The sequence below is a fragment of the Marmota marmota genome, unplaced genomic scaffold, assembly GCF_001458135.2.
Source record: "Marmota marmota marmota unplaced genomic scaffold, marMar, whole genome shotgun sequence".
In the NCBI taxonomy this organism is placed as follows: domain Eukaryota; kingdom Metazoa; phylum Chordata; class Mammalia; order Rodentia; family Sciuridae; genus Marmota; species Marmota marmota.
Window position 1 is genome coordinate 44352630 of NW_026000174.1, and position 18025 is coordinate 44370654.

The following is an 18025-nucleotide window of genomic DNA, read 5'->3' on the forward strand; positions in this document are numbered from 1 at the left end:
ATGATTTAGCATAACGATCTGAATTAGTTTGAATTTCATTTATCACCATACTATCTACTTGTATCTTTATAAGGACCTGTAGTTGGATAAACCATAGATCATGCTAAGACAATGCTTTGTGCATATATAGATTCCATGCCCCATCCTGGGAGTTGCTCCTAAATAGAGCTTGGTAAATTGTTATTGTGACGTGTGCGTGTGCCATTGCTTTACTGATATTGGGCATCGACCTCAGTGTTCCTTGGGTGTTAGTTACTCATTGTGTCCTAACAACAAGCCTCTGAGGCAGACACTAGTTTTATGCCTGTTTTACGGGCGAGGAATCTAAGGATACACAGTTTGTTCAAGGCACAGAGCCAGGAATGGGTGGAGCTGGGACCCAGGGCCCAGCAGTGTGGCACCAGAACTCATGTTCTTAACCGTCATGTTACATCACCTCTCCATCCACATTATTTATTCCATTTGTAGTAGTCTACTTAGGGCACCTGTGGGTTTGTGCCGACCTCAACGTCTGCACTACTCTGGCACTTAATAAATTGCTGTCCTCATAAGCCTGCACCCTAGGGTGAGTTTCCTTATTGCTCTCCTTTGCTCCATGTTCCCCCTTTAAGGCCACTGAGATGTCTCCCCTTGATGTGCTGCTTTTTGTCCCTCAGTCTCTCTTTGCTGGCATTTTGAGTCCTGTCTCCTACTTGGCACCCTTCTCTGTCACCTGACTATCTTCCCCCATCCCCTCCCCAGTGTGTTAACAGGAGAGCCTAAAGTTTGTTTCAAATTGGACCCCCTGGGGAGAGGTGGCAGTGCTTGGAGTCAAGATCAACACAAGGCTTTGTCCTTAGGTTGGCAGGTTGAGCATTTCTGTCTTGTCCCTTCACTCCAGGGGGATCACATCCCAGGAGTTTGATCTGTGCTGATTAAGTTCTCAGCTGCTTCATTCTTAAAAATGTTAACTTACCAACCTGCAGCGAGTGGCAGGAAATGGGGTGGCCCAGGCCACTCAGGCTTGCTGGTCTACATGTTCCTTCCTGAGGTGAACACCAGCTTGGGGAAAACAAGACATGATCAGAAGGAGAACTCCTTGCCCTTATAGTCATCTTCCTAGTTCATGATGTGCAAATCCAGAGTATAAATAATAAAGGAAATAAGGTAAACACAGGCTTCTTTTTTACATTCATTCTCTGAGATATGGGTAGAATATAGAGAAATTTTCTTAATATAATTAATATATATAATTGTATATAAATATGATTATAATATAATATACAAATATGATTTTTATTTTGATTGTGGTAAAGTATATGTAACATAAAATTATTTTAACAACTTTTAGTACAGTCAGTAGTGCTAAGAACATTCACATTTTTGGGCCACCAATCTCCAGAACTCAATTCATCTTGTAAAACGGATACTCTGTATTCATTAAAAAATAACTCCCCTAACCTCCTTTCCCACAGCTCTGGCAACCACCATTCTACTTGTTACTATGAATGTAACTACTCTAAATATTTCCTATAAATAGAATCATTTAGTATCTGTCATTTTATGACTGGTATGATTCACTTAGCATAATGTCCTAAGGTGTGGTCCTTATAGCATACACCAGAATTTCCTCCTTTTCAAGCCTTAATAATGTTCTACTGTATGTATACACTACATTTTGTTTATCCATTCGTCTGCCAATGAGCACTTGGGTTGCTTTTGCTTCTACCTTTTGGCCATTGTGACTAGTGCTGCTATGAACCTAGTGCAGGTGTCTTGTGTCCTTGCTTCATGTTCTTTTGGGTACATACTCAGGAGTCGAATTTCTGGGTCATATGGAAACTGTTCTCAATTTTTTGAAGGACTGCCATATTGTTTTCTATGGTGGCTATACCATTTTACATTTCTACTAACAGTGCACAAGAATTCCAATTTCTGTACATCCTCACCAACAGTTGTTATTTGCTGGTCTTTTTAGAGTTGCCCTTCTAATGAGCTTGAGGTGGTGTCTCGCTATAGTTTTGATTTGCATTTCCCTAATGGCTAATGATGTTGAGCATCTCTGTTGGCCATTTGTGCCTCTTCTTTATGTAATTTTTAGGATAAAATAGACCTTGGAGCAATGCCCAGATCTCAGGAACACAAGTTTAAGTCTGCCATCAGGGAACTTTGGTGGGTACATTCAAGAAGCACTGCATTCCAGCAACTCCGAGGCCACCACTGGCCACATTCCCATCGTTCTGAATCTATGCATCCTTTTTTCTCAGAAAGACTTAGAAAAATTCTCACTAGGCTTTACAAATCTGTCATCTCAAAATACTTTTCATGACAGTCATATTCAGTTTCCAAGATTATGGTGTTCCACTAATTGCACATTAAATTGATACCTGCCTTTTTTCAGGGAGAGGGAATTTCCTCAGTGAGGTTTAGAAAACACTCTAATTTTTTTTATACCATGTTTATATGTACCTCTTAGGTGGCTGTCCTCTGAAAAAGCTTACCTATATCCATTCTGTGTTGATTATCACCAACTTCAATCTCATTGATTCATCCTTCCTGGTCTCCTCAGCTCAAAGTAGGATGATGCTTACCAACTGACTGATCTTAGTGACTGCAGCTCAAAGCCTCAGACTCTTCTGAAGATGAAATGCTAATTCCTGTAAAATGCTTAGCATGGTTTTCTTGCCTCATGAGCACTCAATATTTTTCTTAGGTGCTACTATTCAGAGTGCCTGGTATTGTGACCAGCACATCAAATTTTTCAACAAATGCTAGCCTTATTATCAAATTATTCCTTCCCTTTTCTTGGGCCCATTATGTATATATGTTTCCCACATTTCCGAGAACACAGCTCCTCCTCTTACTCTGTTCAATTCTTTCATGCCTTTGGTGCCCCAACTCAGAGTCCTAGAGAAACTTTGCTTCTATACGAAGATACTTCTCAAGAATAACTGGGCTCCTCTGGATGGATGCCAAATTCTGGGAATCCAGAATGAGATCTGGGTGTCAGAGAGAAAAGCTTGGACAAGCAGGACAAGTCTTCCAACCAGTGACAAGTGAGAAAACCCCATACCCCATCACCATTACACCTCGACTTAATAAAACCATCCCAAAAATGTATAGAGGGACATATGAAAAATCAGATGCTTCTGCTTGCTATAATTGGGGATTAAAAGTTGTGCCACGAAGGGCAAAAACATTAGCATTATATATTTTCAAAATTAAGCTACCTCAAATGGAAAAGGACTGAGACATAACCCCGCAGAGAGATGAACCATTAAACGCAAACAACATTGAAGGTCGTTAAGATTTCCTTCTTTGCCAACAACCCATGAAGACTCTGTGTCCATGAAAGGAGAAAATGCCTAACAATACACAGTAAAAGTGATTCTCGATCCAAGTTCTCAAGGAGCCTCCTTGTGCTATGATAATGTGGAAATCAATAGAAAAGGTAGCAATTTAGAATGACAACTATGATTACTTTTCAGCTTCCAAAAAGGAAGCGCTTTGAGCTCTGCCAGGGGATAATTGGAAGCTGGTGGTTTCGATGCACTGGGGCAGCCGGATGGCGTTTATATGATGGAAAGAGTTGCTGCTGGCAGCTTAGGATGTCTGTAATGCAGTTCAGGAGACTTTGATCATCTTTTACCCCTTAGTATCAGTAAAGAAATTGGACTCAATGACCAATCCAATCCTGCTAACAGCCAGGATGGCTCTGTGCGAAGTGGAATGAGAACATCCCACCATAACCTTCCTGGGATTAAAAAAAAAAGGCATCAGAGGAAAACATCCTCCCAACTAGACTCTTTACAGGTGGAATTAACAGTAAAAATAACAACAACAACCACAGCAACAGTTGCCGTCTGCTGAGCTCCCATTGTTTAGTGTGAAGTGCTGGATGGACGTTATCTCTTCTAATCCAACAACCATCCTTTGAGGTCAATGTTATTATCCCCAAGTACCCAGTGAGGAAATTGAGGCTTAGAGAAGTCAAGAAATGTGCCCAAGTTCACATAGCTATCCCTTAATACCCAGGGGCTTTATTTCAGGATCCTCCAAGGATACCAAAATAATTGGACACTCAAGTCCATACTATAAAATAACATAGTCTTTGCATGTCTAACCTACACACATTGTTGTATAAGCTTGAAATCATCTGTAGATAACTTAGAGTACTTAATACTTAATGTAAACGCTAATGTAAATGCTCTGTAAATAGTTATTGTATTAGTTAGGAAATAATGACAAGGGAAAAAGTCCACATGTACTCAGTACCAATGCGATTTCCCCCCCTCCCCCAATATCTTCCATCTGCAGCTGATTGACTCCTAAGACATGGAACCCTGGATACAGAGGGCCAACTGTAGAGCTGTAGATGGCAGAACTGGGGCAAGAAGCTAGAGCAGTCTAACATGGAAGCCCACACCCTTTTCATCCCCGATCAGAGTGAGTTATAGGGATGCTTCTAGGCTCTCATGGGAGCTGAATCTCCAAAATATTGGAGTATCATCCCATAAGGAAGCTGACCCCCTGTTTAAGGGAATTCTGTCCATCCCTGCCATTGGATGAGTAAGGGAGACATTTCCATGAAGATAAAGTTGGAGATTTTTTTCTCTCCTGTCCAAAACAAAATAGCAAGCCCCCCAAAACCTTTGTGAATGATGAAACATGTAGGCATATCAGGTGTGTGTTTGCATCTGCCCCAACATCTGGGCTCAAGAGATGTCACCTTGCTTATGTTTTTCCAAATAAGATTCAAATCTGTCCTGAACACCCATCTGGCCAGTATGGGTGGGAAATTGGGGTAAGGGAGTCCACACCAGTCACTGCTAATTGTGCATTGTCTCCCTCTCAGGAGGCCTTGAAGACAGGTCCCTCTGTCCTAACTGGCCTCCATGGGCATGGGCACTTTGCCTTTGGACTGCCCTAAGAGATCATCCCTGAATATCTGGCAAAGGCATACTCCACTAAACTTAGACACACCACTCAAGTGAATAACACCCGCAGTTTATATAGAAATGGGAAGAAGGAGTGGGGAGAAAGCGGAAGTCTAGAGAACACTTAGTCTGTAAACGCAGGTGTGCAAGAAAAGCCACTTTGTCCCTCTGCAGTCCTCTCAGCCAGGCTCAGGCTCTTCCTCTCTGCTTTCCAAGGACCTACATGTGCAAAGCGTGGGGGTGGGGTAGAAGGAGGCTGTAGTGCCTGGTCCCAGTTTTCCTCATCTAACCCCTCTGGTTGGCATCCCTGGAAAAATCCTTGTGCTGTTAGTCCTGGCAGAGGACAGCTGGACCCTCATCCTCCTGATCCTGAATTCTTGCCAGACTCCTCCCTTGCTTTGCTTGCCTGCTAGCCCTGGGTCTCCTCTCTCCCCCTCCCCTCCCCACCTCCCCCTGTCTCCCTTTCTCCCCCACCCTTCCTCCTCCTCTTCTTCCTCGTTCCCCTGAGAGACCCACCTTTCCTTTCCCTCTCCCCTCTCTGGCACCAGGCATGGCACTGCCTCAGGCCCTCTCACAGGCTCCTGAACAGCCTGCCCTTCTGTCCTTCACCCTGTGTGTGGAGGGGTTGGGGACAATCCTGTGCTGTTGCGGATTCCTGGGCTTTCCAGAGGTGGGCACGGGTCCTTGTCAGCACATTCCCTAAATCTCTCCTCTACCTCTTCCTCAGGGTGTGAGGCAGGACGTGGCCACTTTTCCAGACCCTTCGGCATCTTGGCTCTGTGGCCCACCCCCCAACTCTCCTCTTCTTCCCATCTGGAGGGTGTTTCCCAAACACAGGGGCAGAATAGTCCAAATGTCCCTTACTTCTTCCAGATCTCTTTTTATGGCATCAATCTTAAACCCTGAGTGGTTTCGGACTTAAGTTCTTGAGAGTCAAAATCCTAGGTTCTCTCAGTTTAGCAGGTTTGACTTGTGAGCTCCAGTGAGAATCGACCCTTGGCCAACTTCATTTTGCTATGATCTTCCCTCCCTGGGGCAGAAAGGTGGGATGTCCCAGTTGCTCGGAACAGAGAAAGGCTCCTAGAATTGAAGAACCATGGAAGAAAAAATGAAATCTTAATTTTATCAGAATATTATTCTGTCTCAGAAAGAAGGGATAGCTTGTAGTGAGTACCTAGTGTGTGCTAAATATGGCATTAAGATATAAATCCATTCTTTAAAACAACTTTGAAATCCAGATATGATGCTGTTACTTCGACTAATAAGAAAGCAGGCACAGGGGCTGAGGCTCAGTAGTAGAGCACTTGTCTCGCATGTGTGAGGCCCTGGGTTTGACCCTCAGCACCAAAATAAAATAAATAAAATATCCACCTACAACTAAAAAAATGTATTTTTTTTTAAAAAAAGAAAGTAGGTACAGGAAGTTAAGTTGCTTGAAACCGAGTAGCTGGAAAGGACCAAAGTCAAGATTCAGTCCCAGATGTGTCTGATACCAAAACCCACGGCCTTTGCCTCGCGGAACCCTGAGCTCAGACTTTCAAGACAGCACCCTTAACTGACAGCATGATTTTGAACAGGTCAGTTGACCTCTCTGAGCTTTCATATCCCCATCTGTTAAGGTAAGAGGTCTCAGTGTCTCCTGTTCTCTTCCCAACTTGAACCTTCTTTGATCCCTGAGGCCTCAGAAACCTCAGATAATGCTCCATCAGTAGCTCTTGGGTCGCTGTCAAGGTAAGCACTGGGTTTGTTTGTTTTCTCCACCTTGGAGTTAAGACTTTAATTACCAAGCCCCTGCTTTCAATTAAATAAGAACTGTTTTTCTAGAAGATTGTACCCCTGTAACCAGGATATGAAGTTACTTATAGATGGAATTGAACAAGGTGGATGTTATTCTGCCTGGAGCAGCACACTTGGGATCAGCACACTGCTGTGAAGCCCAGTGTAGCCATGGCTATGGAAAGACTGGAGCATCCACTCCAACCTGGGGCTAACTTGCTGGCATCAAACAAGGGCTTCTACTATAGTTTGAATCTGGCCCATGTGTTAATAGTTTGGTGCCCATACGTGGTGCTATTGGGAAGTGGTGGTACCTTTAAGAGGTGGGGCCTAATGGGAGGTCTTCAAGTTGCTGGAGGTATGACCTTGAAGGGTATGGGGGATCCCAGTCTTCTTCTCTTTCAATTCCTGGTCATGAGGTGAGCATTTATTCTGTCATGATGTGCTACCATAGGCCTAAAGCACCAGGGCTAATTATAGACTGAAATCCCCCAAACTGTGAGCAAAAATAACCTTTTCTTTTTATAAGTTGATTATCTCAGGTATTTGTTATAGTAACAGAAAGCTGACTAATACTGCTTCTCATGAAGGTGGGTTGGCTTTGGCCTGTGGGTCTACTTTCATCCACCAAAAGCCAAAAATCCCTTAGCTTGTTCCTTCAATGGCAAGCTGCCCTTCAGCCTCACCCCTGAAGTGCGTCCCTTAAAGTTTCTATCTACAGACCCCTCCTCCTGGGTGGATGCACATTCACAAGGAGGACACAGTGGGTCTTGCCTGGGCTCCCTCTCCATTGAGATCACTAGAGAAGATGGTTCTGATCTACTCCTGTCACCCTCTACTCCAGCATAGTCAGGCCTGGGACTTTGAACAGACTGGTCACCTTCCTTCCTTCGATTGCTGGATTCTAGTCACACCCAGACACCTACATCCTTGAAGACCCATTTCCAAAGACTGCCTTCCAACCTGAGTCTGGTCTTTATGCTGGTCAGAGGCAAGGATCCCAAAAGATGGTGTCCTTGAGCAGCCACTGTCATGGAACAGAGAACTTGGAACCTGGCAATCGTTTTGAGTAATGGCTTCCAGTGGGGTCCTAGTCCCAAAGCAGCCAACAAGAAGCTAGATTCCAAGTACCTGAGGAAGGGAGCCTGAGTACAGAGGAGAGAGGACTTGAATCACAGGGAGCCTGCACACGGGGGGGGGGGGGGGATGGGGTGGGGGTAGGAAGACCCAATAAAGAGGATTCCCCAGGCTGTGAGCACGTGGCATGGGCTGCATCTCTGGTTTTTATGTTCCCAACCCCCCGCCAGGCTGCTCCAAGGGCCAAGGATACAGCCTCAAGGTGACAGTCTGATGTCCTGCTTTCCTCCTGCAAAAATCTCCCTTGGAGAGCACTCCCTTGGTGCTAGTCAGAGGTTCAGAACTTTTAATCTGCTATAGGACAGACAAGCAGAGGAAGCTTTTTCTTGGCTGGGAAATCATGTTGACTGCAGAATAAACCTTCCAAGAACCAGGGATAAAAATAGGTTGTCTGCCTCCCCTGCTGAGCAGCACAGCAAGGCCAGAAGAGAGGAGAGAGGATGGGAGCCCCTTTCTCTATTTCGGGAAGGGAACACCTCACCTGTCAGTTTATTGATAATTACGGAACGTAGAACTTGAAGGGCATCCAGAAGAATGCTTTTGAAACTGTCTGAGTAACTTTAGGGTTCAGGGAGGCCCCCCAGGGAGCACCATGAAAGTAAGTGAAGGGTCAGATTCACCAGGGAACATCCTCCCAACAGCAGCCAGAAAAGCTCTGCTTTCATTCTGTATCAGGGTCTTCCAGGATGGTTTTGCGACTGAAGATAGGTTTGGAAGACCACGAGCGAGGCCAATACCTATTTCATAAGGAAAACAAAACGAAACAACAGAGAGACAAGGTATAGAGAGAAGGAGTGACCTTTTCTTAGAAAGTGAATGGCTAAATCAAGATGAGAGCCTGGATCTTCTTATTCGTGGTTCACTCAGCAGCATTCAGAAAACAGTAACTTAGCACCACCAGGTGCGAGGCACTTTAGTAATGAAGGGGTACCCTGAGGAGATGGACACATCTGTCTAGTGGAGAGGCAAGTTACAGTTCCCCAGATATCGGCCTTTGCATACATAGCTAACTGATCCTCAAAAAAAAAAAAAAAAAAAGGGAAATGCAGCTCAGTAATATAGCTCTCCATATTGATTCAGTCAGTGCTTCCAGATCTGGGCATATGTTTTCTTTTGTTCTTCTACTGAAAAGTTGTATTGCTGATACACTTCAAGGTCGACAATGATTTTCTCTGAGCGCTTTTGCCTTTCATGTCTTCTGAGTGCAAATGAGAAGGCATCTGTCAGCCTTGTTGCCATCTCTTTGTGGGTGGGATGCCTTTTCTCTCTGTCTACTTTTAAGATCTTCTCTTGGCCTTTAGTATTCTACCACTTCACTACAATGTAGTCAGATGTATGTTCTGTTTGAATTTGCTTATGCTGCTTGAGATATAATTGTGCTTCCTGAAAGTGTTAACTTATTTATTTAATAAATTCTGGAAAATTCTGAGCCATGGCTTTTTCAAATATTGCCTGTCCTTCAGTCTCCCACTTTTGTCCTTCAGGACTTTAACTATTTGCATCTTAGATCTGTTCATTCTATCCTCTGTATCTTTTATATTTTCTATCTCTGTCTCTTTGTGCTTAATTTTTAGTAATTTCCACAATTCTATTTTCAGATTTGTTAATTCTCTCTTCAGCCATGTTAATCTATTATTTAATTCCCCTACATTGAATATTTTATCTCAATAATCACTTCTGAGAGGTTTGGAGGTGTTTTTGTTTTTGCTTTTTGTACTGGGGATTGAACCCAGGGGCCTTAACCACCAAACCACACCCCCAGCCCTTTTTTATATTTTATTTAGACATAGGGTCTTGCTGAGGCTGGCTTTGAACTTGCGATCCTCCTGCCTGGGATTACAGGCGTGTGCCACCGCACCCAGTTGAAAGTTGTTTCTCATGGATGCTGGATCTTTCCTGATAGCATCTCTCTGATCAATTATTTGTTTAAAAACATACCTTACATTTTTATTCCTTGTTTTGTATCTGGAAACTTCAGACTCTGTACATCTGGGTATTTTTTCCCTACAGTCTTTCATTTTTCTCTCCTGGTTTGTTTTATGGTCTTGGATTATGACCTCCTCTTTGCTTCATCTTAATCTGTACTAATCCTGAGAACCTACTTTGAGACACTTCAAAAAGGACTTACGATCGCTTCTACTTGCCAAAGTACCAAGACTGAACCTTAGTGTCCCCAGTTCCAAGGCTTGATCTCTTAATCGATTATCAGAGTGGCATTTATAGTCTGGGTAATCCCACCTTTTATATTTGCTTACTACTTTTTTCCACCTCTAGTTTCAGCTCCTGGTTTTGTTTTAGTTTGCTGAGGTGTTTGGGGAAGGAGGTAGACAGAGGAGGTATTGTTGAAGACTTTGCTCACAGCTTGCAGTTTTCACAGTGCATTTAAAAGTACACGTTGCCTAGAGCCTCATTGCTTCTGCCTGGCGTGGCCCTTCCAGGTGGGTAGACTGCCATAATGCTGGAGGGGGAAGACCTCATTCAGCTTAAAGAATCCTGCTGTGGATTCCCAGTGCTGCAGCTTTTGATGCTGATGCTTTCAGGTTTCAAGTCCTGTCATCCTGTTCTTTGAGAGCTGTGGTAGGCAAGATGCCTGAAGAAAGACATAGATGAGAAGCACTACTTAAGCTTTGTCTTCCCAGAGAGCTTTTCTATATTTTTCTCTTGCTAAAGGAAGCGGCGGCCTGACTCTTTCTGATTTTGTCCATCTCTACCTATCTTTCTTTTATCCCCTCAAGTTTGGATGAAAGTCATTACTTTGGTAAGAGTTTCAATCCCTTATCCTTGAATAGCACTTTATAGATTGAAAAATCCTTGCACAAATGCTCACTTGCCTATCTTCTTAGTTGCTCTCTGGGTAGAGCATCAGTGTCCCCACTTCTGAAGAGGATACAGGAGTCCAGAGAAGTTCACCTGATTTGCCTATAGATGGATCTAATAAAATCTAGTTATCAGAACCTCCACACATCCCTCCTGACCCCAAACCCATTTCCTTTCCCTTGCTAAACCTGCCTTTCAGAAGAAAGTCAATCATATTCATTCATCCAATACTTAATGCCTGATGTATACCAAGCACTGTTCCAGGCACACAGATGTTACTGACAACAAAGCCCTTGCCCTTGTAGCCTTTAGGTTACAATCGAGCCAGTGTCAGGTAATAAATAACCAAGCAACATTACAATACCAGAAAGCGGTCTTTCCCAAAATGAAAGACCTTCTCCAGGGGCAGAACTGAGAGATAAGTATCCTCAGTAGAAGGAACAGCATGGAGCAAAGCCCAAGGCAGGAAGGAGCTTGGCTAAGGTAGCTCAGAGCTAAGAGCTTGGCTATGTTCTGGGAACACTGAAGGGCTCTTGAAGACGGTGGCCCGAGCAAGGAGAGGGTGGTGAGAGATGAGACAGGAGAGGTAGGGGAGGGGGTTCAGGGAGGAAGGAATGTCAGGCCCTTGGAGCCTCACTTCCTCCTTACTTAGGTGGACCCTGCGTGCCGACTGACGCTGGGTTTTAACAGATCTTGCTCCATTTGTGTCTCTCCCACAGGCCTACAGGTTTTCCCAGCTTCCTGAGATGGTCATGGGCTCTCCCCCTCCACCTGTACCTCCCCGGACTGGCCCGGTGGCTGTTGCTTCTCTCAGGCGGTAACACGTTCCTTTCTTTGCTTTGTTTGGAATATTTGGGAAAGGTGTGGTCTGTGGACAGCAGCACTAGGAAATGTCTTTCCTGTTCTGCGCCTTTTAAGGCACCCACCTGTTCAGACACCTGTGTATCTGTGGCACCCCAAGTGGGGCCCGGGGAGGGTCGGTGGACCAACTCTCGGGACTTCCTAAATATCCTGAATAGAAAGTCCTTCCTAATCTACAAACACACACACACACAAAAAAAAAAAAAAAAAAAAAACCACAAGGTCAACTGCCCCATACCTTGAAAGCCCAGACCCTGACCTTGAACATCTAAAAATGACTCCAACACAGGCTGCCACAGTGGCTGCTACAAGTCCGAATGCCTCCTGCAGCCATGTTGACACTCAGTGGCTGCTCTGCACTTAAGTGTGGTGTCTGAGAGGCTAGGGAAGAGTGCCTCTGAATACCCACCCCCAACTCCTGATGTCTAAGAGGATGGAGCTGAAAACATAGGAACTCGGATCGTATGAGGCATGTGTTCAACCTTTTCTGTGCTCTGTAATGATATAAGAAGCACTCATTTTTAATAAATATGGACAAGAAATATAAAAGCCATGAGTACTAGGAAAGATTGGGATAATCCCGCTGTCCAGAGTTCTGCCCTGGGGGGTACCCACGGGCCACTTCCCTGGGCCTCCCTCCTCAGCCTAACCCCCAACACACTAGTAACACTCGTCTGTGGACCACAGGCCTAGACTCTGAAAATACTGAAGAAAATAGGAGTGGCTCCCAAAAAAAATCCCGACTCAGTTCCAGTGGTTTTGAATGTGGAGCTGTATAGACGCCACCCCTGGGTGCCAGTGGAGACCAGGGTGGGGTGGGGAGCAGCTGAGCAGGGTTCCAGTCCCTGATCTACCAGGAATACGCTGTGTATCCCCAGGCAAGTTGCCTTGCCTCTCTGGACCCTGTAATGGCCTACGCGATTTCAAAAGCCCTGGAATTCTCAGAAGGGGGTCTCAGCAGAGTGTATGGAGCAGAACCCAGTAATTTTCCGAGGATGGGACTTTGGAAATAGCAGCAGAAGTCTGGAACAGCATGTGGGAGCCCAGGGGAGGGAGGGAGGCCAGAGGGAGGTCTGAGCCACGACCACCCACCCTGGTGGATATCAGATCATTGCAACCCCCACATCTAACCCTCCTGGGGAACAGGAGGGGGCTTCTCTGTTATCCTGGGAGCTCTGGGTTAGAGGGCCTTGATGTCACCATCTGTGCCATGGCCAACGTCTGTTTCTTCGTCCTTCTTTCCACCACCATCTCCTCCCTCACCCTTTTGCACCATTTGCCATCCTTGCCAAATGTCAGGAGGCCAGAAACCCAGAGAATTAGATCAGGAAGAACATTCGAAACAGAGTTGTCCACCCCTTTCATTTTACAAAAAGGAAACAGGCTTAGAGAAGAGGCGAACCCAGACCTGCCTCCTGTCTTCTCCCTGCGGTGGCTCTTCTCTGCTCTTACTGTGACAGCCCCTCCTCTGTCTGCACGGGTAGCCCTGTGGGCTGGCAGCCTGCCACTGGCTGTAGCCGCCTCTCCCTCCTTCCCATTTAACTGTAGAGGAGCCCAAAGTCCCTTCTGTGACAGGTTGCTGATGAGGAAAGTCGCCTTGAGGATGCACCCTCTGTAGCTGGAGGGACGTCTGTGTCCCCCTCCGCCGGGCTGCCACTCTTATTTGCCTACTGAAATAAGATGTAGACCTGATTCTCTGATTGTCTGTGGGATCAAAATATAGAGGGGAGGTTCTTTTATTCATAATGTTCACAAAGTGCTGTTTCCTTGCTCCTGAGAGCAGCCTGAACTTCACAGTGTCTTGGGCTTCCCACTTCCTGCCAGTCGTAGCAAATGTGGCCCTGCAGTCACCGACCTGGTCACCTGTGCTAGTGTCAGTGAAGGGAAGCCCCCCTCCTCACCCCCACATTCTAGATGGAGCCTTCTCATTGGCTGCCAATGATGTCATCACCTCCTAAGTTGACCAACCCCAGCTAACACCCAGTGCTAATTGCTTTGCTTCTTTTCCGGAAATTAAATGTTCTCCTGCCCAGAGGCACAAGAGCCACATTAGGGAAGAACTGACCTTGAACTTGTAAAAGGTACTCCAGCTCTGGTCACCCTATGGCTCCTACAAGTCTGAGCTTCTCCTATAAATCTAGTCCCCAAGATTCCACCCCTGTGGGGCTTGGAGGTCATAGCCTCCTACCAAAGGTATTAGGGATGCTGCCCCCTGCCCCCTGAGGTCTGGGGACCATGCTAACAGAGCCCCTCTGCCCTACCCAGGTCCACCTCAGACATCGGCAGCAAGACCCGAATGGCCGAGTCCGCAGGTCCTGAGCCAGCCCAGCTGCAGGACAGCGCCTCGTTTGCACAGGTGTCCAGAGGCCCCGTGTCCGTGACACAGTTGGATCAGTCTGCTTTAAATTACTCAGGTGAGCAGGAGGAGGAAAGCCCCAGGGTCCTGGTCCCTACTGCAGAGCCCCTCCGTATCCTGGCCCCCAAATCTACTCCGCCTTCCACCTGCCACCCTCGGGAACCAGGGCTTCCACATTTCTGAGTCCCCTCATGACTTCACAATCCCGACTAGAAGAGCTACTGATTTTATTTCTTAAAAGATCTGAAACTGTACAAAACACCAAGTTTTGCTGAAATCAGAGTGTAAGTTGACATTTTTCCAGTTCTGTGAGTGGTTTCGTTTAAAGCATTACAGCTGGGCACAGTGGTGCACACCTGTGATCCCCGTTACCTGGGGACACTGAGGCAGGAGACTCACAACTTGGAGGCCAGTCTCAGGAACTTAACAAAATCCTGCCACGAAAACTAAAAAGGGCTGTGGATGCAGCTCAGTGATAGAACACACCTAGGTCCAATCCCCAGTATTGAAGGAAGGAAGAAAGGAAAAAAGTAAATTAGATTTATGCTTACAGCTATCCACCCCTTTCTTAATTCCCTTTACCCAAGATATTCACAGACCATGAGTAGTGGGTTTTAATCTTTTGCCAAATGCAAGTCTATATAACAGTATGTATTCATGTCATGCATTTTAAATTTACATAAGTGATATGCTATACATTTCCTTTTGCACTTTGTTTTCTTGATTCAACATTGTTTGCAAGATTTTTCCAGATTGCTACCTACATACTAACTAGCTTATTCATTTAAACTGCCATATGATGTTCTGTGTATGATACGCCACAATCCGGCCTTTCCCTCTCGATGGACATTAAGTGTTGTTTCCAGTTTTTCACTATGACAAATAAAGTCCAAATGGAACATCAGGTTTGTATATGATGTAGTTAGTGTTTTAATTCACTCAAACCATACCTTTTAGACTAAAACTGCAAACACCCATTTGACAACATTTAATAAGGCTTTCACAGCATTCAGGAATTCTACCAGTGAAGTCCATTCCTTTCAATTTTTTTTTTTCTTGGACCTTTAAAAGCATGCATTCTTCCAGCCTCTGGGGAGGCTGAGGCAGGAGGATCCTGAGTTCAAAGCCATCCTCAGCAACTTAGCAAGACTCTGTCTCAAATAAAATAATTTTAAAAAGGGCTGGGGGATGTGGCTCAGCGGTTAAGCACCCCTGGGTTCAATTCCTCATACCAAAACAAATAAATAAATAAATAACCTGACAACAACAACATAAATCCCCAAACATGCATCCTCTTGGGAGGAAATCACCCAGACACTGGGGTGTCATTTCCTCTTGCCAGCAGGTCAGGGGTGTTGGGTTGGGGAGTAGGAAGTTGTAAGGGCTCAATGGGAGAGTTTGGCCATTAAAGCTTAGAGAGCCTGTCAGTTACAGCAGAGGTTGCCCTCCCCTACTGCAGGTGACCGGGGTTGGGCTTGCAGGAGGAGGTTTCCTGCTTTCCCTGAACCCCATCTCCAGAATGTTTTCCTCTCATTCTGTAGCTAGGGCCCATGCCAGAGTCCCCCCTGGCTCCCCAGCTTCCTCCAGTCTGAGCTGATGCAGGCCCCATGGCTGCCAGTTGGGCCTACCACTCCCTCTTCAGGGGTTGGGAAGGTGGGAAAAGTCCAGAACCCAGCAAAAGTCTGTCCTTCCCCCAGGAGAGTGCAGACCCCACACCTGGCAAAAGGGCACAGGCTGGATTTAGCCCCTATTTGGCCTCTAGGCCAGGTTCCCTGAGCATGGCACCCCCTGTTGCTCTGCACAGTGTCTCTAAATAAAATATTAAAAAGGAGCCGGGTTCTACAAAGAAGGAAGGCCTGGTTCCCACTCCTCTGGCCCACACTCGTCCCTGCTACTACATTCCCTGGAGCCTCGGCCATCACAGCCGGGGATCACTGTACCTTACATAGAGCTGCACCAGCGTCACAGCCCAGAACAAGTGCCACTCAGTCAGATCTGATCTAACAAGGCCTCAAGCCCAGCTGACAGCCAGGCGTCCTGTGAAGCTGGCTTTCTTGGGCTCTGGGCAGCGCTGGATCCCAGCATCCAGCCTCTCCTGATCTGCTCTCCCCCCACCTCTTCCACGCCAGGTAACACGGTGCCGGCAGTGTTCGCCATCCCAGCTGCCAACAGACCTGGTTTCACTGGCTACTTCATCCCCACACCTCCCTCGTCCTACAGGAGCCCAGCCTGGATGTCCTACGCGGGAGAGAACGAGCTCCCAAGCCAGTGGGCCGATTCGGTGAGACCCCTGCTGATGCCCTCATAAAACTTCACCGGCTGGGCACACTTTCAGGAGATGCTGGAGTAAAAGCCTGAGCCCCAGATCTGGCTTATCTCAGCACCCCCCACACTAACCAGATGGCCCAGCCAGTCGTTTAACAGACACAGTGAGGTAAGACAGGGTGTCCTTGGGCACAGGAACTTGAGACCTGTTTCCACCACAGATTCTACCTCCTAGCAAGAGACCTTAATCAAGTGAATTTTTATAATCATAGCTACCGTGGGTTGAGTATTTTCTATGTGCCAGACACCATGTTAGATGTCATATGTATAGAATCTTATTTAATCTTCACAAAAACCCTATCAGGTAGGTATTATTGGTCCCATGATTACTCCCATTTTGCAGATGAGGAAACTGAGGCCCAGTCAGCTGGTGTGACTTGTCTAATACCTACACAGTGAGTAAGGTGCCAACGTCAGAATTTATACCTGCACCTGTATGACTCCAAAGTACTCATTAAACTTGTTTCTTTTAGCTGTCAGAGTTGATAACATTTTAGATCCAAGGCCAGCAAATGAAGCATTAGAAACCCAAGACTGAAATTACCTTGTATATAAATCCTAAGACTTCCTGCCTGACTTCCAGCCAAGGACTGGCTTGTCCTGATCCTTTGGTTTCTTCCTTCATTACAAGTAGGAGTATATGGCACTGTCTGTACCTACCTGGTATTCAAGCCCAAACCTGCCTTCTGGGTCACCTGCAAGGGGGCTTCTATGAGGGGGTAAAAAAAGCCTAGTGGTGGCCTTTGGAGTGGGTCATCTAGTCCCTGGGTGACACTGCTTACTGTGGATGAGAAAGGCAGGCTGAGCCTGGTGGTTCCCTGGTGCTCTAGGTCATTTTAGGTTGGTCTCAGCATTTGGAGTTAATCCTAGAGTTAGGAAACACCCTGACACCAGGGTCTGGCTCACCTTCTCCCTAGAGTCCAGACTCTCCTCCTACAGCTCCAACTCAGCATTAGTGTCTATCCTCCCTACAGTGATATGACATTTAAATGACAGCACCTACATGCATTCACTTTCCTGTTGACCAAAGCTAACTCCTTTGATTTCCAAAACATTGAAAACTGTATGCCATCTTGCATGATATTTCGGAAATGAATCCTATTCTTCCCCCTTCTTTAAAAGAGGACGTGACATAATTTCGTTTGTCTTCTGTGAACCATTCAGCATCGTTTGGCCTCACTATACCAAGAGAACATTTGTAGGATGAGCTCTAATGGTTGGTAGGATTATTGCCCCTAAGTCAAGTATCTCCAAACTACTCCAATTTGGGGGGTTATTGCTGTGGCTCAATATGGTTCTTCTTTGCCTGATCTTGTTCCCAGCTGGCACTTTATATTGGTGTCAATGTCCCCACTTCCAGTAATACGGATTCTTGAATGTGTTTTTCCTAATGTGCTATTCTCTGCAAATGAAGCATGTCTGAGCTCATTATAATTGTTTATAAAGTTGGAGTAAATAAGCTCTAAGAGAGGATCTAGAGGGAGTTCCTGCTGCTACGTCTGTGAATCTTACTGTGGAACTTTATAGCATCTATTTTGGTTGTTAGGGGGCTTGCCCCCCCACCCCCGTACTTTTTTCATTCTCTGCTTTTCTGACATCACTGGCTATGATTTTATTGGTTCAGAGCTTATTTGACTCCATAAAATAGACTTAAAAGTCTACAAAATAATGTAATACCTTCAGAAAGTAGGTAAGTTGTACAAACCAGCAGTAAGCCCACAGCTTTGACAGCTCACTGGCCGTGTGCAATGTTAACACTGGGTGCTATGAGAGAATTGGTAAAAGGAAGTATTTTCCAAATCCTTGACCTTGCTCTCAAGACACTTTCAAATGAGAA

The 18025-nt window shown here is 45.7% G+C and overlaps 1 protein-coding gene across 1 annotated transcript in view; it reads left to right on the forward strand.

The window, feature by feature from the left end:
- The window catches only part of Kiaa1549l (KIAA1549 like), a 266932-nt gene that overhangs the window by 239539 nt on the left and 9368 nt on the right, over positions 1-18025 (forward strand). Inside the window, exons 21-23 of the mRNA XM_048788211.1 lie at positions 11366-11463; positions 13773-13921; positions 15993-16144. Of these exons, the coding sequence (XP_048644168.1) occupies positions 11366-11463; positions 13773-13921; positions 15993-16144 (399 nt within the window). The remainder of the gene's footprint in view (positions 1-11365; positions 11464-13772; positions 13922-15992; positions 16145-18025) is intronic.